The sequence below is a fragment of the Equus quagga genome, chromosome 20 (assembly GCF_021613505.1).
Source record: "Equus quagga isolate Etosha38 chromosome 20, UCLA_HA_Equagga_1.0, whole genome shotgun sequence".
Classification (NCBI taxonomy): domain Eukaryota; kingdom Metazoa; phylum Chordata; class Mammalia; order Perissodactyla; family Equidae; genus Equus; species Equus quagga.
The window spans coordinates 19,916,590-19,944,227 of NC_060286.1; the positions used below are offsets into that span (position 1 = coordinate 19,916,590).

General features: G+C 39.3%; 1 protein-coding gene across 1 annotated transcript in view; it reads left to right on the forward strand.

The window, feature by feature from the left end:
• TTLL5 (tubulin tyrosine ligase like 5) overlaps positions 1 to 27,638 on the forward strand; it is a 273,379-nt gene that overhangs the window by 174,890 nt on the left and 70,851 nt on the right. The window contains exon 30 of the mRNA XM_046647530.1: positions 14,522 to 14,717. Within this exon, the coding sequence (XP_046503486.1) occupies positions 14,522 to 14,717 (196 nt within the window). The remainder of the gene's footprint in view (positions 1 to 14,521; positions 14,718 to 27,638) is intronic.

A 27,638-nucleotide genomic window follows, 5' to 3' on the forward strand; every position in this document is an offset into this window, starting at 1 on the left:
GCAAGGGGTGAATTTTCTGTTTTTTATTTATTGCCTTTTCACCTGAGGGCAGACGACAGTTTGCACCACATGGAGCAGTTAGAACTAACATAGAAATCCAAAGGCTAACTGGCTTGACAAACCGGAGGATGGAGTTCAGGACAGCCACACCTGCTGGAGAGTAAGAGAAGAACCCTGGAATGAGGCAACCACAAAGAGGGAGCCTAAATTCTGTGTATAAACTTTGCCCAAATCTCTGCTGCCCCCTTGACAGTGTATATGTGGGGTATGCTCCAAACTGTACAGCCAAAGCTAAAAGAACTGAACATAAATCTGAGCCACAGCCCACTGGGGGAAGAAAGAATTGCAGTTTGAGTTCAGCCAAGTTAACTGCCTACTTAAAACTCACACATACACACACACAGTCTTTGGAGCAATGTAGTACAATCCATTATCTACAGAATTTCATAATGTCTAGGATACAATATGAATACAATTATTCAACATATGAAAAAACATGAAAACATGATGCATTCTTAGAATAAAAGATAATCAATGGAGATCAATCCTAAGAAGCCTCAGATGATGGAATTAACAGATAAGGATTTTAAAGTGGCTGTTGTAACTATGAACAATAAATGTTTTTATAAAGGAAAATATGCTTTATAAGTATTCCGTAAAGGAAAATATGCTTTAATGAATGAAAGGAAATCTCAAGACAGATTTCCAAATGGAAATTGTGGAACTGGAAAAATCAATATCTGAAATATAGAATAAACATCTTGACAATATTGAGCCCTCCAATCAGTCAACGTGGTGTATTTCTGTATTTACTTAGGTTTTGTTTAATATTTCTCATTAATGTTTTATAAATTCAATGTAGACATTTTACACATTTTCCATTATATTCCTAGATAATTTCCATTTATTCCTAGATATTTGGTGTGTTTTTATGGTACTGTAAATTGTATTACTTTTTAAAATTTCTTTTTCCAATTGTGTATTACTAGCATATAAACATATGATTATATTTTGCTTATGGACCTTGATTCCTGCAACCTTGTTACATTTATTTATGAATTCTACCAATGTTTTTATAAAATTCGTAGGGTTTCCTGTGTAAACAGTTGTGTCTGTGAATAACAGCAGGTTTCCTAGTCTATATGGCATTAGCTAGGTCTTCTGTTACCAATTTTGAATAGAAGTGGTGAGAACAAGTATCTTTCCTTTCTTCCTGATCTTAGAGAACAGTTCGGTGTTTCACCAGTAAGTATGATGTTAGCCATAGATTTTTTGGCAATGTCCTTTATTAGGTTGAAGAACTTTCTTTCTGTTCCTAGTTTACTGAGAGTTTCTGTCTTGAATGGGTGTTGAATTTTGTCCAGTGCATTTTCACATCTAATAATATTCTCATATGGTTTTTCTTCTTTATTCTTCTAATGTGGTGAATTACATTATAGATATTTTAATATTAAACCATTCTTGTGGTAAATACCACTTGGTCATGATATACTACCCTATTTTTTTATAGGAGATAGGTTTTTTATATAGGAGGTAGATATTATTAACTAATATTTTGTTAAAGCTTTTTGTGTATGTGTTCATCAGGCATACTTGTCTGTAATTTTTTGTAATGTCTTTTGTATCAGAGATATGTTAACATCATAAATTAGTTGGGAAGTTTTCCCTTCTCCTTTCTAAAAGATTTTGTGAAAGATTGGAATTATTTCTTCTTTAAATGTTTGATTGAATTCATTGAAACCATCTGGGCTTAAAGTTTTCTTTGTAAGAAGGTTTTTGATTACGGGTTAAATTTATTTAATATATATATAATATCTATATATCTATTTAGATTTTCTTATTGTGTCACTTTTAATAAATTGTCTTTCCAAAGATTTCTTCATTTCACCTAAGTTGTTGAATATTTGGAGTAGAGTTGTTCATAATATCTTCTTATATTTTTGGTATTGATAGATTGTGTGATGTTCCCCTCCTTCATTCCTGATATTAATAACTTATATCTTCTTTTTTTTTTCCTTGTGATCAGCTTGCGTGAAATTTATCAACTTTTAAAATCTTTTCAAATAACCACCTCTGATTTTGTTGACATTCTCTATTTGCCCATTTTCTCTTTCATTGTGCTAGAAGACAAAGTGAGGTACATTACAATTTTGAAGAGTTCGTTTGAGCAAACATTGACTTTAATTGGTCACTGCCCAATGGAAAGTGGTTAGGATCACTCAACCAGCAGGAGCTAAGGGAAAGGCATTTCTTTTTTTTTTTTTTTTTTTTTGTGGAAGATTAACCCTGAGCTAACTACTGCCAGTCCTCCTCTTTTTTGCTGAGGAAGACTGGCCCTGAGCTAACGTCCGTGCCCATCTTCCTCTGCTTTATATGTGGGACGCCTGCCACAGCATGGCATGCCATGTCTGCACCCGGGATCCGAACCAGCGAACCCTGGGCCACCAGAAGCAGAACATGCAAACTTAACCGCTGCGCCACTGGGCCGGCCCCCAGGAAAAGGCATTTCTTAATAGAGCAGACTCCTAAGCAAAGCAAGGAAATTATTTGATTGGCTGTAGCGTAAGCAGTTACTTTATTTGGAAAAGCCTAGTTAGGGCTCTTGGTGATTGGTTGTTCTTAAATTTCCTTTTCTCAGATTTGAGTGCATTGACTTTGGCTTAGATTCTGCTTTGCTTACATAGGCTGTGAAGGCGTTAGAGCCACCTCAGTCTAATGGCCTCCTTGTTTAATTGCTTTGTTGATTGCTGCTCTTATTTAGTTTTTTATTCTTCTACTTACCTTATGTTTAGCTTGTTCTTGTTTTCCAGCTTGTTAAGGTGGAAGCTTAGGTCATTGATTTTACACATTTCTCTTTTCTAATATAGACATTTAATACAATAAATTTCTGTCTAAGTACTCTTTTAACTGCATCCCAAATTTTGTTTGGTTGTGTTTTCATTACCATTGAGTTTGATACATTTTCCAATTTCTCTTGTGATTTCTTCTTTGACCCATAGGTTATTTAGAAGTGTGTTGTTTAATTTCCAAATATTTTGGAATTTTCTTGATATCTTATTGTTATCGATTTTAAACTTTAAAACATTCTGGTCAGAGTATACTCTGTGATTTTGATCCTCTGATTTTTATTGAGACTTGTTTTATGGCCCAGCATTTGTACTCTCTTGGCATATGTTCCATGCACACAGAATACACTTGACTGCATTTTCTGAAGTTATTGAGTATAGTTTTCCATAATTGTCAAATAGATTGAGTTGATTGAGAGTATTGTTTAAATGTTTAACTCTAGTTTGGCAGTTTTGGGGTTTTTTTCCTTTCAGCACTTTAAAGATATCTATCCATTGTTTTCTGGCCTTTGTTTTCTTTTTATTTCTTTTTCTTTTTCTTTTTGCTGAGGAAGATTCACCTAGAGCTAACATCTGTTGCCAGTCTTCCTCTGTTTTGTATGTATGTGGCCACCCCAGCATGGCCACTGACGAGTGGTGTAGGTTAGTGCCCAGGAACCAAACCCAGGCCATCAAAGTGGGGCGCACTGAACTTAACCACCAGGCCACTGGGGCCAGCCCCTGGCCTGCATTTTTTAATGGTATCAACTAATCATTTGTGGTGTTGTTCCCTTGTATGTAGTGTTCCCACCAGCACCCCGCCACCTTGGCTGCTTTTAAGATTTTTTCTTTATTTTTAGTTTTCAGCCATTTGATTATGATGTGCCTGGCATAGATTTATCCTGCTTGGGATTTGCTGAGCTGCTTACGTCTGTGGGTTCATGTCTTCTATCAACTTTGGAAATTCTCAGCCTTTATCGCTTTAAATATTTCTTCTGCCCCCATTCTCCTTCCTCTCCTTCTGGGATTCCAGTTTTCTATATGTTAGATACTCTCCTCTATTCAGTTTGCTCTCTTTTGAACAAATTCTTCATTTTTGATTTTATATTTTTTCATTTCTAGAATTTGTTTGGTTCCTTTTTTATAGATTTCATTTCTCTATTGAAATTCCCCATCTGTTTATACATGTTGCCCACCTTTTACAACTAGACCTTTTTGCATTTTTATCATAGTTATTTTGAAGTCTATGTCCAGTAAATCCAACATCTGTGTCATCTCTCAGTGTCCTTCTATTGACTATTTTCTCTCATAGGTCATATTCTCTTGCTTCTACATGTCTTTTATAATGATTAATTGTATACTAGAGACTTTATGTAAAATGAAAGACTTAGGTAAATAATATTTACCCCCTTCCCCCCAAAAAAGACATGCTCATCCTTTTCTCAGGCTGCTAATGTGTGGACGAGGGCAGGGAGAGAAGGAGTTGAGACAGTCTGATTGATAATTAAGCTACGTCTGGACTTGGTTGCAGCTGGAGTTAGATTCAGTTCACCTCTGGCTTTATATGTTTTGAGGGCAGGATGGGACCACCAGTAAGATTCTAAAGACCCTTTTATGCTTTGTAATCATATGGCCAGCTTTCTGAACCATGTGAGATCTCTGCTGTTCATCCTGGGTGTCTTTTTATGTAGCTGAGGAGTCCTTGTCTTTCCAGTCTTGCTCTCTTTGCCCCTGTCCCCAGGCTGTCGTAGCCTGTGTTGCAATAGATCTGTGGTTCTCAAAGTGCTATTCATGGACCTGGGAACCAAGGGGGATCCTCAAGACCCTTTGTGGAAGCCAGTATGGTCAAAACTTTTTTCATAATAATACTAAGACATTTTTTGTCTTTTTCACTATGTTGACATTTGCACTAATGGTGCAAACACAATGGCGGTTTTATAAAACTCCTCATGCCTCAGCACACATCAAGGCAGGGGCATCAAAACTGTAGTAGTAATTATTGTATTCTTTACCACCAGAGCATTTGTAGTTAAAAGAGAAATGCCAGTGCTACTTACGAAATATCCTTGATAAGCAGTAATAATTATTAAATCTCAACTCTGGATTACATATTTTTTAGTATTCTATATGACTATATGAGATGTACGTATAAAAGCACTTGTGTACTGACCGAGTTGCAATCTGAACGAGCCACTTTTTTCATGAAACGTTTTTTCTTGAAAGAATAACTGACAAACTATGGTTATTTGGATTTGATATTTGGCAGACATTTTTCCAAAAACAAATGTGAACCTATTACTTTAAGGAAAACAACTGGCAGTATTTGTTGTCAATGATAAAATTCTAGCTTTCAAGAAAAAATTAGGATTATGGAAAACTTGTATCCACCACAGTGAATTTGACAGCTTCCTAATACTTGAAAACTTTTTTTTTATTGTGGTAACATTGGTTTATAACATTATATAAATTTCAGGTGTACATTGTTATATTTCGATTTCTGTGTAGATTACATCATGTTCACCACCCAAAGACCAATCAAAATCCATCACCATGCACATGCGCCTAATCACCCCTTTCACCTTCCTTGCTACCCACTTCCCCTCTGGTAACCACCAATCCAGTCTCTGTCTCTGTGTGTTTGTTTGTTGTTGTTGTTATCTCCTATTTATGAATAAGATCATACTGTATTTGACTTGCTCTGAGTTATTTCACTTAGCATAATACCCTCAAGGTCCATCTATGTTGTCACAAATGGCCCGATTTCATCATTTTTTATGGCTGAGTAGTATTCCATTGTGTGTGTGTGTGTGTGTGTGTGTGTGTGTGTATATATGTGTATATATATATATATATATACCACGTCTTCCTTATCCATTCATCCCTCAATGGGTACCTAGGTTGCTTCCAAGTCTTGGAATTGTGAATAATGCTGCAGTGAACATAGAGGTGCATGAATCTTTACACATTTGTGTTTTCATGTTCTTTGGATAAATACTCAGCAGTGGAATAGCTGGATCGTGTGGTAGCTCTATTCTTAATTTTTTGAGGAATCTCCATACTGCTTTCCATAGTGGCTGCACCAGTTTGCCCCCCGACCAGCAGTGTCTGAGTGTTCCCTTTCCTCCACATCCTTTCTAACACTGGTTATTTCCTGTCTTATTGATTATAGCCATTCTGACAGGCATGAAGTGATATCTCATTGTAGTTTTGATTTGCATTTCCCTGATAATGAGTAATGTTGAGTATCCTTTCACGTGCCTGTTGGCCATCTATATATCCTCTTTGGAGAAATGTCTTTTCAGATCTCTTGCCCATTTTTTAATTTGGTTGTTAGTTTTTTCGTTGTTGACATATAGTAGTTCTTTATATATTTTGGATATTAACCTGTTATGGGATAAATGGTTTTCAGATATCTTCTCCCAGCTGATGGCTGTCTTTTCATTTTGTTGATGGTTTCCTTTACAGTACAGAAGCTTTTTGTCTGATGTAGTCCCATTTGTTTATTTTTTCTCTTGTTTCCCTTGCCTGGTCAGACGTGGTACTTGAAAATTTGCTGCTAAGACTGATATCGAGGAGCATACTGCCTATGTTTTCTTCTAGAAGTTTCATAGTTTCAGGTCATACATTCAAGTCTTTAATACATTTTGAATTTATTTTTGTTCTACTTTCATTCTTTTTGGCATGTGACTGTCCAGTTTTCCCAACACTATTTATTGAAGAGACTGTCCTTTCTCCATTGTATGTGCTTGGCTCCCTTCTCGAATATTAGCTGTCCATAAACGTCTGGGTTTATTTCTGGGCTCTCGATTCTGTTCCATTGATCTGTGTGTCTGTATTTGTGCCAGTACCATGCTGTTTTTCATTACTATAGCTTTGTAGTATATTTTGAAATCAGGGAGTATGATACCTCCAGCTTTGTTCTTTTTGTTCAGGGTTCCTTTGGCTATTCAGAGTCTTTTGTTGTTCCATGTAAATTTTAGGATTCTTTGTTCTATTTCTGTGAAAAAAAAATGTCATTGGAACTTTGATAGGGACTGCATTGAATCTGTAGATTGCTTTAAGAAGAATGGATATTTTAACTATGTTAATTTCTTCCAATCTAAGAGCATTGAATATCTTTCCATTTCTTTATGTCTTCTTCATTTTCTTTCAACAATGTTTTATAGTTTTCAGTGTATACATTTTTCACCTCTTTGGTTAAATTTATTCCTAGGTACCTTACTCTTTTTGTTGCAATTGTAAATGGGACTGTATTCTTAATTTCTCTTTCTACTACTTGGTTGTTAGTGTATAGAAGCACAACTGATTTTTGTATGTTGATTTTGTATCCTGCAAATTTACTGTATTCATTTATTACTTCTAAAATTTTTTTGGTGGATTCTTTAGGGTTTTCTACATATAAAATCATGTCATCTGCAAATAGTGACAGTTTCACTTCTTCCTTTCCAATTTGGATCCCTTTTATTTCTTTTTCTTGCCTGATTGCTCTGGCTAGGATTTCCACTACTATGTTAAAAAAGAGTGGTGAAAGTGGGCATCCTTGTCTGGTTCCTGTTCTGAGAGGGATAGCTTTCAGTTTTTCTCCATTGAGAATGATATTAGCTGTAGGTTTGTCTTATATGGCCTTTATTATGTTCAAGTACTTTCCTTCTATACCCATTTTATTCCAGGTTTTTATCATAAATGGATGCTGTATCTTGTCAAATGCTTTCTCAGCACCTATTAAGATGATCATGTGATTTCTGTTTTAATTTTGTTAATGTGGTGTATCACATTGATTGATTTGTAGATGTTGAACCATCCCTACATCCCTGGAATAAATCTCACTTGATCATGGTGCATGATCTTTTTAATGTATTATTGTTCGATTTGCTAGTATTTTATAGATGATTTTTGCATTGATGATCATCAGTGATATTGGCCTATAATTTTCTTTTTTGTGTGTTGTCCTTGTCTGGTTTTAGTATCTGGGTAATTTTTGCTTCATAGAATGAGTTAGGAAGCTTCCCCTCCTCTTCAATTTTTTGGAAGAGTTTGAGAAGGATCGGTAATAGTAAAAACTCTTCTGATGAGATTGGAGTGATATTAACAAATAGTGATTTTATTTATAGTGTATAATGAAATGTGTCAACATTTGGATGATCTATATAACTCAGGGAACCAATATTCCTAATGACTAAAGCATGATATCCAAAAATCTCGCCTGGATAAAAGATCCATTCATACTACAAGATAGACCAACAGAGTATGAAAAGTTCATTGATTCGGTTTCAGATTCTTGTTAGTGCCATCAAGTCAATTCTGACTCCTGCGTACAGCAGAGCGGAACCCTACTCGGTCTTTTTGCACCATCCTCTCACCTTCTGGCGTTGTATCAGACAATGCTCCTCTGCTATGCATAGGGTTTTCATGGCCAGTTTTCTTTTTTTTTTTTTAACATTGGCACCTGAGCTAGCAGCTGTTGCCAATCTTCTTTTTTTTTTTTCTGCTTTTTCTCCCCAAATCCCCCCAGTACATAGTTGTGTGTTTTAGTTGTGGGTCCTTCTAGTTGTAGCACATGGGTCGCCACCTCAGCGTGGCCTGACGAGTGGTGCCATGTCTGCGCCCAGGATCCAAACTAGCAAAAGCCAGGGCCGCCATAGTGGAGGGTGCCAACTTAACCACTTGGCCACGGGGCCGGCCCCCATGGCCAGTTTTTCTGAAAGTAGGTAGCCAAGTCCTTCTTCCGAGTCTGCCTTAGTCTGGAAGCTCTGCTGAAACCTGTCCACCATGGGTGACCCTGCTGGTATTTGAAATACCAGTGGCATAGCTTTCAGCATCACAGCAACTTGCAGCCACCACAGTATGACAACCAACAGAGGGGTTGGTGGTTCCCTGACTGGGAAATAAACCCAGACTGTGGTGATGAGAGTGCTAAATCTTAACCACGGACCACCAGGGTCAGAATACAGGTTCTATGTTACAGATTCCATATTACAACTGTCTTTTAGACGACTACATGTTGCATTGTAGTGAAGGTCAAAGAGTAATATCCACAATTTCTCTGAAAGGGACTTCTCTCACTCTCTTTCCTTGTCCCCAGCCTTCAGTGTCCCCGTGTACTTGGTGAAAGAGTTGATGGGTGGGTGCAGACTCCCTCTGTGGCTGGGCTTGCAGAAGTCTAAAATATCAGAGCAGCCCACCGGCGGGTGTTTGAAGTTGGTCAAAAGTTTAGCTGGTTGTGCCTTAATCCTTATCTATGGCAGATTCCTCCTCCTCCCAGGGGTCTATCCTGTCGGCATTTTGTTGAGTTTGAAATAGGTATGATTTAGCAGCTTATTCGGCTTGTTCTTTAGGAAAGACAATCTTTTGAAACTTACTGCAGCTTGCTCAGAAGCAGAAGTCCAACAGAAGCTTTTAAATCATTTTTGGTTTTTCCCTTTGATTTAACACAAGAGAAGTAATATCCAGGATGGAGAACAAGGGAGCTGTACTGAAATAGAGAGGATTCTATTTCATTATTTCTGAAACTCCCCTTTGGGATCATGAGTTTTGAAGAGGTCCCAGAGGCCTGTCCAGCACTGCTTTGTACTGCTCAGGAGAGCCTCTCTCTCATCTCTAGGATTTTCAGCATTTACCGCACCTTTGCAACACTTACTATGTGCCACAACTACTTTGACATTGAGAATTTATAGAGGAAGAAAATATAGCCTCTGCTGTCCTTAAATATCTGTACATTCCATGAAGTGCCATGGAAGTGGGTGGATATTCTTCCTTGTAAAGAAATAGTAAGATCCTCCCCCAGAAAGCACTTCATTCATGGCCTTGTTATAGTATTTCTCCTTAGAAGCACCATTGGCATTTTGAGCAGCACATATTTTTCCTAGCACAGGGCTGTTCCTTGCATTTCCGGACATTTAGCACCCTTGACCACTACCTATTAAATGTCAGTAATCCCCCACCCCCATTATTATGACAATGGAAAGTACACCTACGCACTTGCCAACCCTCAAGAGGGACGGGGCATCCCTATACATGGTTGCTGAGGTTTTGCTGGGATTGGATGGAGGAGGCTGGGGAAATGAACTGCGGAATCACGCTCTGTGTAGACTGTCACATTCCTCTGCCTCATCCCTCCCCTACACTCTGTGATTCTTGGGAAATCTTGACACTGAAAGCTTATTGTTACGAAGAGTGCAATTGTCTGGTCAGATTTTGCTTTGCTCAAGACCAGTGCATTTTGCAGATTGCCTCCAAGTTCCTTAGAACCCACATCCATTTGATGGAACAGATCTTAAACCAAAGGGGAAAGTTATAGCACTTTCGTGTGACTGGAGGTTAGGGAGTATACTGCAGGCAGGGCAGTTATGGCGAGAAACGTTTAGTCCTGCAGGGCTACAGTGTGAATAGAAAGTAAGATGAAGTTCTAAATGAATAGGCCAATAAGCGAATGTGGCATTCAGAAAAATTTGCTATGTTGTCGTCTATTAGCTACAAATGTAGTAAGGGCGAATCATAGCATAGTTCACTTTGAATCTTCGAATATCAATCAAATGTTAAACATTCTGAGCATTTCCACAGCTCACTCTCTTGGCTCTATATACTCTGTTCTAGAAATAATATAAAATTATTAGAAGTTATTTACAGGGAATATGTATAATATTATATTTTACTATTGAGCAAAGAATAATATAAAAACTAAATTTTAGAGAGAATAATTGAATCTCAACATATGGTGGGAGTGGAAAATTTATTACTAGTCAACTAGAATGAATTGATTTTTAAGAAAATGGGATGGAATTTTGGATGGAAAGGGAAGCTATCAGATGCCATAGAAAGGACTGTGTAGATGTGCAATCTCAGGCAAGGCCAAGTGAGAGTGCACCGGGCCTCTTCTGTGTCAGTCGCTATAGCACTCGCGTTTACAAATCCCAAATGCTGTGCTTTAATTGCGAGATACCATGGCCTCACACCCGCCGTAATTCAAAGCCAGCAAGTTTCTCATGGCACTTGCCACATAGCCTTACAAAGCTGAGCTCTCCTGCCCTCGCCCAGCGATGCACCGTAAAAATTCCTGCCTCTTCGCTAAAAGCCTCTACTTGCTTGAGAAACTTCCTTTTGTGATTTGGAGACTGGGCTTATGTTACTGATGAGATTAAAAACAGCTTTTGCTATAAAAGTTTATGATGCTGCAGTCTGTTCAATATGTGTGCAGTTGGATGAATAAACCTCCTCTTATCCAAAGTCCCTTATTTGATCTGCTCTTGCCCACTGTCCTACCCCTTACACCCGCAGTGCCCTGCTTCATGTATGCACACCTGAGAATCTTTCCCTGGTCATCTCCAAATAAGGGGGCCTACTTAGCTCTGATTTCTGATATACGACAAGAGGGCATTAAAGTAAATGCCCCCTAGGAATATTTGTTATTAAAGCAGCTCTTAGAAAGTAAAACCAATCTAGCTAGCCCATGAGATGAATTCTGGTATAAGCTCCGTAGTTAGAAAACTCCTTCAATATCTAATCCCTGAGTCTAGATTGCTACTTGTGGCTAGAAACTTGTATAACCAGCAAGCTGCGAATGGAAGTAGAATCAAAATTGGTGAATTTTCTGGCCTTTGGTGCAGTTATCGTAAATAATAATTTCATTCTATATTTAAATACCTGCCCTAATTGGTATGGAAATCTCAAGGTTATTCAGCTGTTGTAAGCAGTTCCTGCTGTTTCAACTGCCTCTTCCCTCCTGTTCATTTGTTCATCAGATCGACCCACTCCTGCCTTGAACTTTCTCTTCATTTATACCTGGGTGCCTTTCTCCGTTGCTCCTTCTTCCACTCAGCGCTCACTCAGTCCCCCTAGCTGTTCAGTCGTTTCTTGCCTGTTATCTACATTTAGCGTTTCTCTTCCCTTGCTAATGAGAAAAGAGATAACAGGTTCCTCTGGCCCTTCCTTTCCAACCCGGTAACTCCTTTTTGACTCCCACTCAACACTTCACTTTGTGAATAATGTTAACATTTTATTCGTGTATTTAGGTCTTATTTATATTCAGTCATTGGCCACCACATTTCTTCATACCACTGGAAGCCCCTTGGGAAAGATCATGTCTTTTTAACTGTATAACAGTATGCACATTGAGGCATTTCAAGAGAGATCACTGAGGATCAAATGTCATACTCAAAAAAATTAGTAAATAAGCTCTAAGCTTTTTGGTACTATTCGCCAAGAAGATTAGCTGAAAGTGTGTAATTGTGCAACTGAACTGTGGGAGCCAAACTGGGAGGAGACGAGCAAGGGATGTGACGTATCAGAGGTGAGATTATGTGAGTAGAAAACCCTTCATCCACGGGCTTCAGAATACGTTACACAGACTTTCTCTTAACTAGGTATTTGGAAATCTCTTTGAGAGAGGCAGAGAAATCGAAGCAGAGACCTGAGATGACCAATCTCTGAGGGAGGTTACAGGCAAGAGAGAACGTGGACTTCTGGACGCAGCACACGTTCCGCTTTGCTCTCTCCCAGAGGGCTCTGTGGGGTCACCAGGGCCCAGGCTATAAATAACCAGGTGGCCTGTAGGTCAGGACTCAGGAAGATCTGTGTAACCTCGCTCCAGTGTTACAGCATCTCTGCTCTTGAAATGGCCATTAATGCCAAAGGAAATTTACAAAGGAAAGAATAGCATGATGATTTAAATCACTATGAATCTTTCTCTTAAATTAGGCACTGTTTCCTCTCTCTATGCCCCATTAACCAGAGTTTGGAGTGAGGTTGTTCACTGTGAGATTATTCTTGTTTCTTCTGCATACAATTTTCTGGTCGCTATACCTCAAAAAGGAAAAAAAATAATATAGTATAGTTAAAGAAGGTTAGAGAAAAACCAAAAGTGTTAAGGAGATGAAAGGACTGCCAAATAAGACTATTCTAAAAATAAATGGGAAACTTGTAAAAAAAATTGTGGTAAAACATATATAGCCTAAAATTTAGCATTTTTAAGTGTACGATTCAATGTCATGTAGTACATTCACAGCCATCACTACCATCCGTCTCCAGAACTTTTTCATCATCCCTCACTAAAACTCAGTACCCATTAAACAATGACTGCCCATTCGCCTGTTTCCCCAGCCCCAGGCAGCCACCGTTTTACTTTCTGTGTCTGTAAATTTGACTCTTGTAGGTACCTCATATAAGTAAAGTCGTACAATATTTGTTCCTTTGTTACTGGCTAATTTCATTTAGCATAATGTCCTCTAGGTTCATCCCTATTGTAACATGTCAGAATTTCCTTCCTTTTTTAAGAATGAATAATATTCCATTATATGTATATATCATATTTTGTTTATCCATTCATCTTTTGATGTTTTCACCTTTTGGCTATTGTAAATAATGCTGCTATGAACACTGGTGTACAAGTATCTGAGTCCCTGCTTTCAGTTCTTTGGGGTGTAGCCCTAGGATTAGAATTGCTGGATTATGTGATAATTCTGTGTTTAGCTTTTGGAGGAACCACCAGTCTTTTCTGCAGCAACCACGCCACTTCACATTCCCACCAGCAGTGCCTGAGAGTTACGGTTTCTCCACATGCTTGCCTCACTTGTTAGTTTTTGTTTATTTTATTTTAGCCATCCTAATGGGTATGACGTGGTATAAACTGGGACTTTTCTACCTGGAAGAAATGGACTGAGAGGGGAAATGTAGGAGCCTATAGTTGTGAAGACTTCTACTTGGACGTACACAGACATGGTCACCAGAATCTAAAATTTCAGAATTTGGGCAAGGAAGATAGTCAAAGTGTTTAACAAATAGCATAGTATGGGTGCTGAACAGTCCTGAAGGCCACTGGCCTTTCATCTTCCTCATGTGTGCGGGCTAAATGTCAGCTTGGCTGGGGACCCTGTTGAGGTAAATTTAGAATAATGAAAAAGGTATCTTCTTGGACCAGTTTTGTTATCCAATGATGGGGATGTAAGCTCAAATATAAACACTTCTTAAAAAGATTTAGATGTTTCACTAATGGATGGTTAAGAAAAACCAAGAATTCTGTGTAATTCACCCTTATGCTTTTGAAGTTGGTGTTAGAGAAGATGCTTGTGCCTCTGTTCCTACCTTAAATTTAACCTACCATCCTGCATGTGAAGCTCTAAGGCTCCTCTTGGAAGTCCTCATAGCATTTGCAGGAGAGTGAACTTGCTATTTTAATTATTAGCATTCAACAGACATTTATTATGCACTGACCATGTGCCAGGCCTTATGATAAGCGCTATGAATAGAATGGAGAGCAGAGCAGACCCTGTTTTTGTCTTCATGGAGCTTAGTGGGCACGTCAGATAATTTATAACACAAATAGATTGGTAATTCCAAACTGTGTTTAGTTCTATAAAGGAAAAATGCCTGGGGGCCGGCCCGGTGGCACAGCGGTTAAGTTCGCACGTTCTGCTTCTCGGCGGCCTGGGGTTCACTGGTTCGGATCCCGCGTGCGGACGTGGCACCGCTTGGCACGCCATGCTGTGATAGGCATCCCACATATAAAGTAGAGGAAGATGGGCACGGATGTTAGCTCAGGGCCAATCTTCCTCAGCAAAAAGAGGAGGATTGGCAGCAGTTAGCTCAGGGCTAATCTTCCAAAAAAATAAATAAATAAAGGAAAAATGCCTGAGATATTTCTCTCCTTTCCTTTAGATTGTTCACACAACCACTCTAAGAAGTCTGCTTTCTTTTCTCTTCAGGAGCCTCCAAACAGGTGGCTTTGCCTGGGAGGGAGAGGTAGAGAACAACGCGTATAGCAAGGCTACAGGGGTGGTCCCCCAGCACAAGTATCACCCCGCAGCAGGCAGCTACCAGCTCCATTTTGCCCTGCAGCAGCTTGAACAACAAAAACTTCAGTCCCGGCAGCTTCTGGACCAGAGTCGAGCCAGGCACCAGGTAATTCAAGATAAGGCTTTTCCATGTGCTAATATCTTCCTTCTGTTGGAAAAAATAATAATTAATAAGACCAGTGGGAAGCATAGGAATAGTTTCCCAGGGCCACCTCGGCTTGGATGGGGCGTGGGGAATGTACTCTCAGGGAAGACGTTTTGAAGCCGTAACGTCGGCTTTGCTGGAAAGTGATGCTGAACCAGTTTTGATATTCTTTCTTTCATTTGAATGTTCCTGCTCAAAAGTCTCTCTTGTTGTATTTACCCTTTCCGTTGCGTGATCGTGGTTCAGTAACCTCCCGAAGGGTCTACTTCTCAGGTACCTAAAATTACCTAGCATTTTAATGATTTTTTTTTGTAAATGTACTACTTCCTTATCTTCAGAGACTTTGTATACATAAGCACATATTAATCCTTCATGATCTATCAAGGTTTTCAAAGAATAAATAACTTTCAAGTTCTTCTTGTAAGAAATGGTCATAAGTTAGGTTGTTGGTGTTCTGGTTTGACAGTTGGTTCACAAAACAGTGTACACAAAAATGTAACAGCATACACAAGAATTCTTGCTGCTGTGGAACTTACACTCTAGTGAAATACTCACTGTCCGTAAAATGACAGAAACTCCTGAGCATGTGCATGAGGGAGCTAGATAAGTGAATTGCACTAGTGTATCAGCATGCCCCAATTACAGAAGAAGGATGATTTCGCAACAGTCAGGCCATAGAGAGTTACATTTTTCCCCATGATTTCAGAGTTATCACTAGAATCGGTTACCATGTTCTCCATGTTCTGTTGGCCCAATCAGTATGAGCTTCCCTGATATTTCATTCTGTGAAGAAACGTCTGTCAGCTTGATTTCTCGTCATTTGCTCTTTCTTATAAAAAATGTAGTACGAGGCCAGCCCCATGGCCGAGTGGTTAAGTTTGAGCACTCCACTTCAGCAGCCCAGGGTTTCACCAGTTAGGATCCTGGGCACAGACCTAGCACTGCTCATGGAGCCATGCTGAGGTGGCGTCCCACATGCCACAAATAGAAGGACCTACAACTAGAATATACAACTATGTACTGGTTGGCTTTGGGGAGAAGAAGAAGAAGAAGAAAAGATTGGCAATAGATGTTAGCTCTGGTGCCAATCTAAAAAAAATACATATAGTACATAGTGTGCATTAATTTTTGCAAAATTAATATTCATTCAAAGGCTAAGACAGCATTTCCCAAAGTGTTCTTTTCTCTAGATAAAACAATTATCATCCTCTCTATCTTTGTCTTTTCAACTACCATTCAAGTCCAAACATATTTTATTATTTCAGTATCATTCATCATTTGATCATCTTCATCTGTGATATTGTACTCTGTGTATTATGTTAATTTATTGTAATTGAGAAATTATAAGTGCAGGTATTGTGAAGTAGTTCTCTAGGTTGTTTTTACTAGAGAAAAATCCAGACTTGTTATGTGTAAAGCATGGCATGTAGCATCTCATTTTGATCACCACACTGCCCTTTGTCACGTAGAAATTTCCTCATTTATTCTTGAGATAGTGAAGGCATTTAAGCCAATTTGCATTTTCACAATTGCAAATATAAATGTGTATCTTAGGGGTTTTTTTAATCTGTGTAAATTTCTTAACAATTTTTAAGCTTCATTCAGAGTACTTGAGAATGCCAATGTAATCAGATGCTGGAGAATAGAGGTATGATATGTAGCCTTATTTCCCTTATGCGAGTGTAATCAATGGCTCTAACAAACCTAGACAGTTGCGCCCTTTTAATGCTTTCATACCTTGAAAGGGTGGATGATTTTTTAAAAAAGGAGATGATTGCAGGGCATGGAAGTTTTGAGGAAGGAAAGACAGTTTTGCTGATTTTCACTTTTAGAAACTGCTTCATTTATAAATCCTTCTCATTCTTTTGATTAGCTTCCAGAACTCACATTCCTTTGAAAATGCAGAGTACCGCTATTCTTGTGTGAATTTTTTTTTTCACTGAAGATTTCACTAGTTTAGTTTCGCTGAACTATGAAGTATATGGAAAAGATGTTTTTTAGGATCTGTCAGAATATCTATCTTAGAGAGGAGTCAGAACTCCCAAGAAGGGAGTTATCTCGTGTCTCCTGGAGACGGAACAGAAAATCATCCATCATAATTTTATATATGTTTATAACATCATTTTTATTTCTTCTCCCTGTTCTTCTGATCCACAGTTGATTTAGGTAAAAATGAGGAAGGGTGTAGGGGAGAGCTAATGAAACTACATTTTATTAGCTTGAAGAGTTTATAACTAATAAAATAGCAAATAAGATATTAAATGTTCTAACATGACAAATATTTAGTAACTTAGAGCACTTCATTTCAGAGGACGCTAAGAATCACTCCACAGAAGGAGCAAAGCCCTACTGGATTTTAAGCCTCTGTTTCTAGCCTAGCTTATGGCTGTGCTAGACTTGACTGTTATAATTATCACCAAATTGTTGGTCGAAGCGTGTTTTGCGTTCTCAGTATGCTCTGTATTTCTGTCCTTAGGTAAACCCTTTAGATAGAGCTGGTTTCTCTGATGAACTCCTGATGTTTGGGATTCATTTTTCTAAAGTGTAGGCAACCATTGATGTAGCTAACAATTTGGTTAATTGCCTGTTTGAGAGCAGTGGATGCAATTGAAATCTAATTTACTTAGCATTCATCCACAAGAGATACCTGTTTATAGAACAGGACATTAAAGGGGGCTTTATATTTTATATGTTATATTATATTATACTATACTATATTATATTACATTATATTATCATAATTATGTACGTGGACAGGACCTTTCATTGTGATCTCCTAAAAATGTTTTGGGAAAGATCATGCAGCCTTTCTTGCATTACATGTGGAGGAAGTTGTCCATCCTTTTCTGCACTTAGATAGCCAGCTTATTGAAGGTATTAACTTTAAGAAGGTGAGCTCTGATTCAGGATATGAGTTTGGAAGTGAGCATCTCCGACCATTCATGCAGAGTAAGCTTTGACCTTCATTGCTGTCTAGCATTGCGCTCATAAATCCAGAAACTGTCCTGCACTGAATCCACCCGTATGAAAGACTGGCCCTGTGACCTGGGTGTGGGAGAGGAAAGTCACTCAGAGCCACTGGCAGAGGTTTCCAGGGATAGGGCTACGAGGGGATAGGTGTGATCCTGTCCCTTTGATAGAGAGCGGGATAAAATAAGACAAAATTGAAACTATGAGCTTTTACACACTGATGAATAAAACCAGCAGTTTAAAAAAACATTGTTATAAGTCAGAGCAGGGGTCCGCAAACTTTTTCTGTAAATGGCCAGACAGTAAGTATTTTAGGCGTTTCAGTAGGATCCATGTAGCAACTACTCGACTCTGTCGTGGAAGAATGAAAACAGCGCTAGGCAATATGTAAATGAATAGCTGTTTCCCAATGAAACTTTATTTACAAAAACAGGTGGCAGGCTGGACCCCTGGTTTTGAGCAACAGAACCAACAGAACAGGGCCTGTTAAAACACCGATTGTTTCCCCTCCTCGTCTGGTTCAGTAGGTTTGGGAATGGGGCTCAGGTATTTCCAGCAAGTCCCAGGCAATGCTACTACTGCTCTTCTGGGGACCACACTTTGAGAACTATTGAGCCGTAGGGAAAGAGATTAGAAGTGTCTCCTCTTCATTATTTGTTTTCTGTCCTTTGGAAGGGAGACTGGATATGTTAAAACTTAGTGTTGCCCTTATAAAATTTCGGGCAGTCATTTTTTTATGGGAACTTTGTTTCCATCCTTTTCACTCCATCTACCACAATCTCCTTGTAAATAAGTTTTCCAAACTTAAAAACCTCCTTGCTCATTTCTCTTATCAGGGTACATTCTGCTCAGCAATCACTGCTTCCAGGACTCAGGCTTTATGGTGGACAAGAGATAAGTGAAGGGACAGATTCCTCCCTTTTTGTTTTAATAATAATAGCCAACACTTAATAAGCACTTACTGTGGTTCAAGCACTATTCCAGGTGCTTTACATGTATTAATTCATTTAAAATGAGTTTCAGAATGGTTGAGGAAATTACCGAATCTTGATAGTCTAGGGATGGTAAAATGAATGTGTTATGTGTTGACACATCCCGCTGTACGTTTCCTCTCCAGTTTCCCTCATTGCTTCCCACTTCCTTCTCACCCTGGCTTCCTGCCTCTGAAGGAGAAGGATAAAAAACTTTCCTTTCAGCTGAGTCGGGGGACTTTCTTGGGCAGCCGTGCCTGCTGGTGACATCAGCATGAGTAGCCCTCCATGCTGGGGTCTGTGAGGAGTGCTGCACCGGCTGTGAGGCCCGACTGACCTGATTCTAATTGCCGACATTGAGCTCATGTTATTCTTGGCCCAGGGCGGCGCGATTACTCAGTAGTTTCTGTTAAAGTGATCCTTTGTTAAACTTCTGCTCCCAGCCCCCCTCTCCTTCCCTCCCACTCTCTTCTCTGCCTCATCCAGTCTGAAAAAAGCCCAAGAAGCAGAAAAAATCAGGACATTTTGATGGCCAAGGCAGAACTGCTGAAATTTCTTTTAACAACAGAGGAGGAAAGGGGGAGATTTTTGATACATCTTAACTTTTCAGTGGTTCCGTTCTCTTTCCAAAGGCCTTCAATTTTTAGTAGACTTAATTTTCAACATAGTAAGGTAACTCAAAGTAGGAGAAAACTGAATCCTAAATTCCTCTCATCCTTTCACTCCATCTGTTCTTTGCTTCCGCCTTCCCACCATGCCCAATTTTACCAGACTAACCTAGATTCAGTAAGAGCCAGCGGAGACTAATGATCCTAGAAGCAGCAGCCCAGGGCCAGCTCAGTGTTCACATCAAGGGGTCTTTCAGTGTGCTGGTAACATCTCGAGTGCCGTATGTAATGAGCTTTTTGCTGATGGTGTGTGTGTACATGCACAACCTCACAGGTGTGGAAAGGATCCCCATACAAACCCGGCCAAGTCTTGTTATTCTCCTCCTAAAAGTTCATTGCATGTGTCTAGGAAAATTCTGCCCCCCTACAGCAATGAATACTGTTTCTCCAAGCCTTCAGTTGCTGTGTGTTTGTGTTGTGGAGGAGGGGAAAGAAAGAGAAATTCAGAGGCACCCGGGCTTTCCCAGGCAGCCAGCAATAACATGCTAGCTCCTCAGCATGGCACGAAGAGAACAAGCAAACAGCCTGGCTGTGCAGGGGGAGTCTTCCTACGTCTTTCTCACAGGGTCCGGGAGGAAGGTCGGACTGGGGGTATGCAAGGGGGAGAACTCACACATGTGCTCAAGTTCTTGGAGCCTGTTGACTTGAATGTCATAACCTACTGCTGTTTTATTTTCGTTTGGGGTTTTTTTGTTCTATGTTGTGTTTCCTCCTGACCTTTATCAGGAACTCATATAACACTTAGTTTCTAGCTGCTGCTGCTGCTTCCTTCTTCCTCTTCCTCCTCCTCTCCTACTTCTTCTTCCTATTCTTCTTCCTCTTCTGCTTTTTTTCTTCTTTTTCTTTTCCTAGAACCATTTGACTTAGTAGATTTTGCCAAAGCAAACTCCTTTCTTCTTACCTAATAAAATGCATTGAGACTACCTGAAATAATACGTGTAAAACTACATTCAGCTATTTTGGAAATAGGCACTGTGGACAGCCTTTGGAGTCAGATAGTCCTGTTTAAATCCTGGCCATGTCCAGCCCATAACCTGGGCTAGGTTATTCAAACTTCTTTGGGCCTCAGTTTGCTTGTCTCTAGTATGGAGATGACAGTATGTATCTGTGGGTTATCATGAGGAGTATGTTCCTCAGGCTGTTACCATGTGGCAAGCACTGAACCAGGAGTTTTATTGCGTTATCGTATTGAATCCTCACGAGTGCTGTCTTACCAGCCCCATTTTACAGATGAAAAAACAGAGCATCACTTATGTGACTTGCTCAGGGTCACATAAGTAATTAATGGAAGAGCTGGTTTTTGAACCCAGGTGTGTGAGCCTCTACCATCCAAGCTCTTGGCTATCATGCTGTGTGCTATCTCCCTGACAATATATTTAAGGCATTCAATAAATAGTAGCTATACATATCATTACATAAATTTTATTTTGCAGTTCATGCGTTCAACAAGTACTTATTGACACCTATAAAACCGTATTTGAAAAGTTATTCTCAAGTATCTTAACTAGTCTCCTACTATTCAAATATACTGTCCTAAAAGAAAAAGTTTACTAAACACTTGTAAACTTAGGCCTGGACGTTATCCCAGTGACCTCAAATTCTTAATTAAAGAAATGTCTTAAGAAGGTATTCCTGGGCTTAAAACTCTTAGAAATGCCCGCAGTTTACCCTCCCTTGTGCTTTTCTTATTTAGTGCTCGGGCAGGGACTACTGAGTCATGCAATATCCTGAAAGACGTTGTACAAGTTTAGAGGTTTGAAGCACTTGTGAGTTGTTATTAATAACATAGGAATTGTTTCTTCAGTTATCACTTTGTCCTTTCAGCCCTGTTATTGGTACTGGTCATACTATTTGAATTTTCCTTCTGTAATGGTGTTTTGGAGACTACTAGGAAACATAGCAGGTGTCTACAAATGTGAATACCACAGATGACACTTCTGCATGATTCATGTTACACTTTCTTTGTTAATGCCATATAAATCTGATTCTTAATGCGTTACTGCTATATGGATACCAATTCATTGTACTGATTCATTTCTACTAGTAATAGAAGTCCACTGGTTACCACCAACTTGTCTTCTTAGCTGCTGCTCGAGTAGTGTCCCCCTGGAGTGTTAGAGGGAGGAGGGTGAGGACAGGAAATGGACATATAGTGAGCCTCCTGGGTACTCACCATTCCACTGATAAGGAAACTGAGGCTCAAAGAGTTTAAGTAACTTAACGCCAGGTCGCAAAGCCAGCTAGTTACAGAGATAACATTCAAACCCGGTCCAGGGCTTCCAAATCCCTTTCCCACTCCCACACCCTCCCCCTTGACTGGAGTGACTCTTCATTTTCTTCTTGCTTCACACATTTACCATCAGTCAGATAGAGCATCCCAGTTTTATTGCTGCTGCTGCTATACACTCGTATACACTCACACAAGAGTCAGCGTAATGAATCAAAATTCAGAACTCCGCTTGGTTATGGGTGTATTCAAAGGAACTGTTCACCTGTCAGCTGCTTTGGATCCATCTTGTTTGTCGTAAATAGCTAAAATGCAGTTTGCTCTAGCTGCCTGGTGACGAGTTTCATTCCCTCCCCTCACTCTGTGACCCGTGATTGGTTTGTTTGTCTCTGGGCATATGAGGGACTCACAGCAGTAACTTTGTGTGAGACAGTGAAAGACCCCATCCTTCAATGTAAAGAACCCCATCTGTGTGAGATGGATGCAGCCACAGGAGAAAGCTTAATGGATGTGTGACAGCAGGGTCTGTGCAAGGCACACAGTAGGTCAACCATGTGAGATTCTGAGCCAAATAAAACAAACTATACATTTGAAGACAGAGACAAGTTAGATATTTATAAACTCTGAATTTAAAGTTGTAAAGGAACTTAGAGATTGCCTTGTCTAATTATTTTATCTTATGAATCAGGAGATATAAGACACAGACACATTATTAGGAGATCAAGGGCTCTGATGTATAAAAAGTTCCCTAATAGTACTAACAAATAAGAGATAAAGAGACAATTGAAAATGAACTATCAATTATCTTTTTTTCACCTCTTGAACTCTCAGTGTGGGGTCATTGCTGATCTTTTGAGCTTACCTTTATAGATATAGATAGATAGATAGATAGATAGATAGATAGATATGTATACACATACATACATATGTATATATATACTTTAACTTTTAAAATAAGTAACAAAGATTTGCTTAGGGACAGATTTTTTTCAACCTTTCTTTCTTGGAGAAAAGCAAGTGAAATCTGTCATTTAAATGCGTCTGATGAAAATTGAATGTATCACTGGATTTGCTTTAGATTTTCTTTGGAAGGGAGGTTTGATTTCAATGGATTTGCTTTAAAAGAGAGTCAGCATAGCATAAATAAGGAAGGCAGTGTAGTGTAATGGGGCTCTAAAATCAGACTCCTCTGTAGGCGTGGATCCCAGCTTACTACTTAGTAGCTGTGTGACCATGGACAAATCAAGGAACCCTTTTTGTGCCTTGGTTTCTTCCTCTGTATATGGAGATGATGATGGGACCCCCCCCTCAAATGGTTGGGAGGATTAAATGTGGTAATAATGTGAAGTACTTAGAGCAATGCTGACCCATGGTAAAAGCTCAATAAAAGTTCATTGGTCTTATTATGTGCTACGTTTTTTCCATTGGGTAAAAATTACATAGCATAAATTTACCCTCTTAAACATTTTTCAGTGTACAGTACAGTATTGTTAACTATATGCACACGCACATTGTTGTACAGCAGGTCACTAGAACTTTTGCATCTTGCATGACTGAAACTCCGTACTCATTGAACAACTCTCTGTTTCCCCCTTTCCCTAACCCCTGACAAGCACCATTCTACTTTATGTTTCTGTGAGTTTGACTGCTTTAGATACCTCATGTAAGTGGAATCATGCAGTATTTGTCTTTTTGTAATTGGATCACTTCACTAGCGTAATGTCCTAAAGGTTCATCTTTGTTGTAGCATATGGTGGGATTTCTTTCTTCTTTAACCCTGAATAATATTCCATTGTACATGTATACATACATCTTTATCCATTCATCCATGGATGGGCATTTAGATTGCTTCCACATCTTAGCTATTGTGAATAATGCTTCAATGAGCATGGTGTGCAAATATCTCTTCTATTGTATGTTCCTTTTAACCTTAAATATACATCACATTATAATTTCAACTTGTGGGTTTGGGTTAAACCCCCTGTGCCAGAAGCAGAGATTAGTTAAAATGATATTAAAGAAGGTATTTTAGGAGAATTTCAAAGCTCATAAAGTATTAATTAGCTACATTTTTTTTTTACTAATACTTATTTGGACAATCAAAAATTATATTCAAATTAATTTGTTCGCGATTCTTAGAGATGTGAGAAGAAAGAGTAGAAAGAATGACTAATACCATGGTAAAATGATTAAAAGAATATTTGTGTAGATTGTTACAAGAAACAGCATTAGCATCAAATTATGAGCCAGGTTTTCATGAGACACTTGCTATTTCCTCACAATAATCAAGGAAAAACAAGGATGTTATCCTCTCAGGTATACTGATGGAAATGCAGTTGGTACAACCTTTACAGAGGGCAATTTGAGAATATATGTAAGAAAAACGTTGAACAGAAGAGGAAGCAGCCTTCTGATCTACTATTCTACTTCAAGGAAATGATCTAGCATATGTGAAAAGATATACATAACAGGATGTTTATCACAACACTGTTCTTAAATAGCAAAACAAACCGATGACAACCTGAATGTGTGTGTGTGTGTGTGTGTGGTTTCAAATGGAAGTATAAGATTTTTGGGTGCATACTTTTTCCCACTTAAAAAACTATTATGAACATATTTCCATAATAACAAATACAGATCTACTATATCAGTTTATAGTATTCTACTATCAGTGATTGGCTGAGTAAATTATGATAAACCAGAGTAGAAAATATGCAGCCGTTACAAACAGTGACATAGATCTACCCTTAGAGATGTGAAAAAATGCTCAGGATAGACACTTGACTGAAAAACAGTCTCCAAAACATCAGGTGTCGTATGATCCCATTTTTGTAAGCCCACAGAAATACTTGTCTATTTGAAAAAAATAAGTCTATATAGACACAAAAAAAAGTCTAAATGTTACCAGAAATTACCTCAGAGTAAAATTTGAAATGACTTTAAAAACTGTTTTCCTTTTTCAAATGAACATGTATTAAAGAAATTTAAGTGTTTCCAAAAAAGACAAAAAAATCTCAGTCTGTCAACCTTTTGTGAGTGTGTGAGATCTGTGTTCAAATATTACGGGGTGTCGAGGGAGAAAGAGAGAGAAAGCAAAGCAGAGTCTACAGTCGTATGAGTCTAAATTTGCCATCAGAATATCAGCCTCTACTACTGGTTCTCTTGTTAGAAAGGGTGGTGGGGCTGCTAGTGAGGGAAGGTCATCCATGTAGTATCTTAGGGCTGATTAGTCTCACTGAGTTTTTGGGTCATGGGCTGCAGCCCTTGCCTTAGCCAGCTGCCACCGAGTTGGGCTTCTTTGGTTGTAATACACACACAGCCCCAGATCAGTTTGTGTGTTTCACTACTATTGAAAAACCAACTCAGAGACTACTGTTGGTGTCTTTGTTTTGGTTAGATGAAGGAGTCTGAGGTTCATGAGTATATTTGAATATCTGTTTTTAATGACCTGCATTGTTTTTCAAATGTCAACAAGTACAGTTGATTTGGGGACTGCCTGGAAGTATAGTGGTTTCAGTCGGCTGGTGAATAATGGTTTCTCCTAAATTGTTTTGTCCGAGTAAACACCTGTATTCACATCCTTTAGAGTAGGTCATTTAGGAGCCTTCTTTCCTAGTTGCTAAAGGAGAAAGAGCTTTCTAAAATCAAGAAATGGAAGGATATGCTGGCAGACTTCCAATATCTTTGGCACTCAAAGTCCTGTCTCAGGTGTTTGTGTCATTGTTCTCTCTCTGTATGAACAGCATCGTCTTCAGAGTGTCCACTCCATCCCTGTCGGGGTCATAGCACTGCCAGTGCCTTGTGACAGTACCAGAAGTTATACTCTGTTTCTCTTGCTCAGCCTCCAGTCTTGTCCCAGCTGACAAACATTGTGAATGGAAGACAGCCAAGAACTCCATAGAGTGTGAGACAAAGGCTTTTTGGAAGCTTGCTTTTGCCAAAATAGGAACAGCTACCCTTACCCTTACCTTGGCCCCAAGCTTTTTACAGCGTTGTATGGTTGCACAAAAGCCGTAATATGATCTTTGCACTGAACAGCTCTCAGTCCGGTTGTAGTAACGTGAATGACAAGTGTCCTACATGCTCGGGAAGATAGACCATCCTAGCCCTTGAGCTGCCAGAGAGAAACATACTAGAAGTGGCTTTGTATACTATGTAATGGGAACTTTCTCCAAGTTAGGATAAAATCTCATCTGGGGAGAAGAATACCTAGAAATGTTTGCTCTTCTGAAATCAAGAGTAAAGGGGGTGCAAAGAGACATTAACCCACTCAAATAGAGATTATCTTTTGCCTACCTTATCTTCCTTGTTTTCAGAAAATGAATTTAAAGAGTCATTTTGCTACAAAGAGCCGTCCAGCTCTGCTGCATCACCAAGAAGCCTGAGTAAAGACTAAAAGGAGTGTTTTTCTGGAAGGAATTAAAAAAAAAAAAAAACCCTCCCAGAATTTAATCTCTGAACAGTATTATCTTTCTAGTAAGAGAGCCCAGATCTTGCTTCCCCATAACCTTCCAAGTTGCAGTCTGTGTTCTGTCTATCAGAAATTCCTCCTTCCCACCCACGAGTACCCTTCTGTTGTGGGAGAAGGAGGGGCTTTCCAGTCTTTTGCCTGGGGCCAAGCCAACCCTCAAACTGTGGTTTTCTATGAGTCTCCTTGCTGAGGCATGGCTGTTTCCCACACCCAATAAAGAAGCAGAAGTCTTGTATCTATCGAGCAGGTCTCAAGTCGAGGCCAGTGCTCACACAGCTCTCCCATTCCCAGGACGTTGAGTGATGACGGTGCAGCCCCCATCCCCGGGTTGTTCACCCACAGGTGCAGAGCACGGATAGTGTACATCCAAACGTCACATTTCTTCGAAATTATATAGAGAACTTACTGCAGCTCTTCTGTCCACTTATGAATGAATATCAGGACAATAATCTATCACTGGTGGAGTTGTAGGATTGAGGCCAATACAGGCTATGTGGGGCCTGGGGAGGTTGATTTCTGCCACTAGTCTAAAGACATCCATTTCTATGTCTGCTTTTAACATTGCTTGGGTATTTTCTTGGGTGTCTTCTTATCAGATTAGACTGCTTTAATCTCCTTCCACTTAGCCTTGGCTTTGGTGAAACAACGGGGGACTTGTCTGCATTACTGACTTTTTGGAATTTTGGATGGTATAGAATTGTACTCGTTTCGTTATCCATTCAGTATATTAGAGTATGATCACCAAACAACAAATAAGAACCTAGAAGCTTTTACTGTATTTGGAAAGAGTATCTGTTTTCTTGAGATACTGTACATTTATGTTATACTGAGGCTTAAACAAGTTTGACTCTTTGGTAGATTGAGAATTATATCTCAGCTTAGTTAGGATTCCATTTGGCTGCATGTAATAGGCTCACCCCCATCCCCCACCCCAGGTTAAACAAGTTGGAGATTTATTTTTTCCCCCCGTATAATCAGAAATCTAGAGATGGGCTCTCCCAGAATCCATGGTACTATCAGGAGCCCGTGCTTCTCCTGTCTTTATCCTCTGCAATCCTTAACAAGTGACTTTCACCCTATACCTGTCCACCTCTAGCTAGGTACCCACCTTCTGAGTGGGAAGAAGAAAATCAGTAGAGGGCAAAAGTTGTGAACCAACCCAGTCTGCCCTGTTTAAAGAGCTTTTGCAGAAACCACACCTGGAAACTTCTGTTTACATCTCAGAACTGTGTCACATGGTTATCTCTAGGTACAGGAACAGTTGGGAAAAGTAATTTTTAAGCTGGGTAGACAATACTACCCATGCAAAATCAGGGTAGTATTATTAGAAAGAAAGAGAAAATTGTTAGTGTTACTGAACCAAAGTGGGTTTGCCTTCTGGTGAGTTAAAATCAGACTCTCCACCAGAAGTAGTTGTCACACAAAATAGAGTTTATTTGCAGCAAATAGGAGACCACGCAGAATCATTTCCAAAGTCATGGCTCTCCCCAAGCACGAGCACAGGACAGCAGGGGCCTTTAATTTTGGATGGGAAATGAATATTCAAAAGGGAGAGGTGGGCATTCGTTTGCGCAG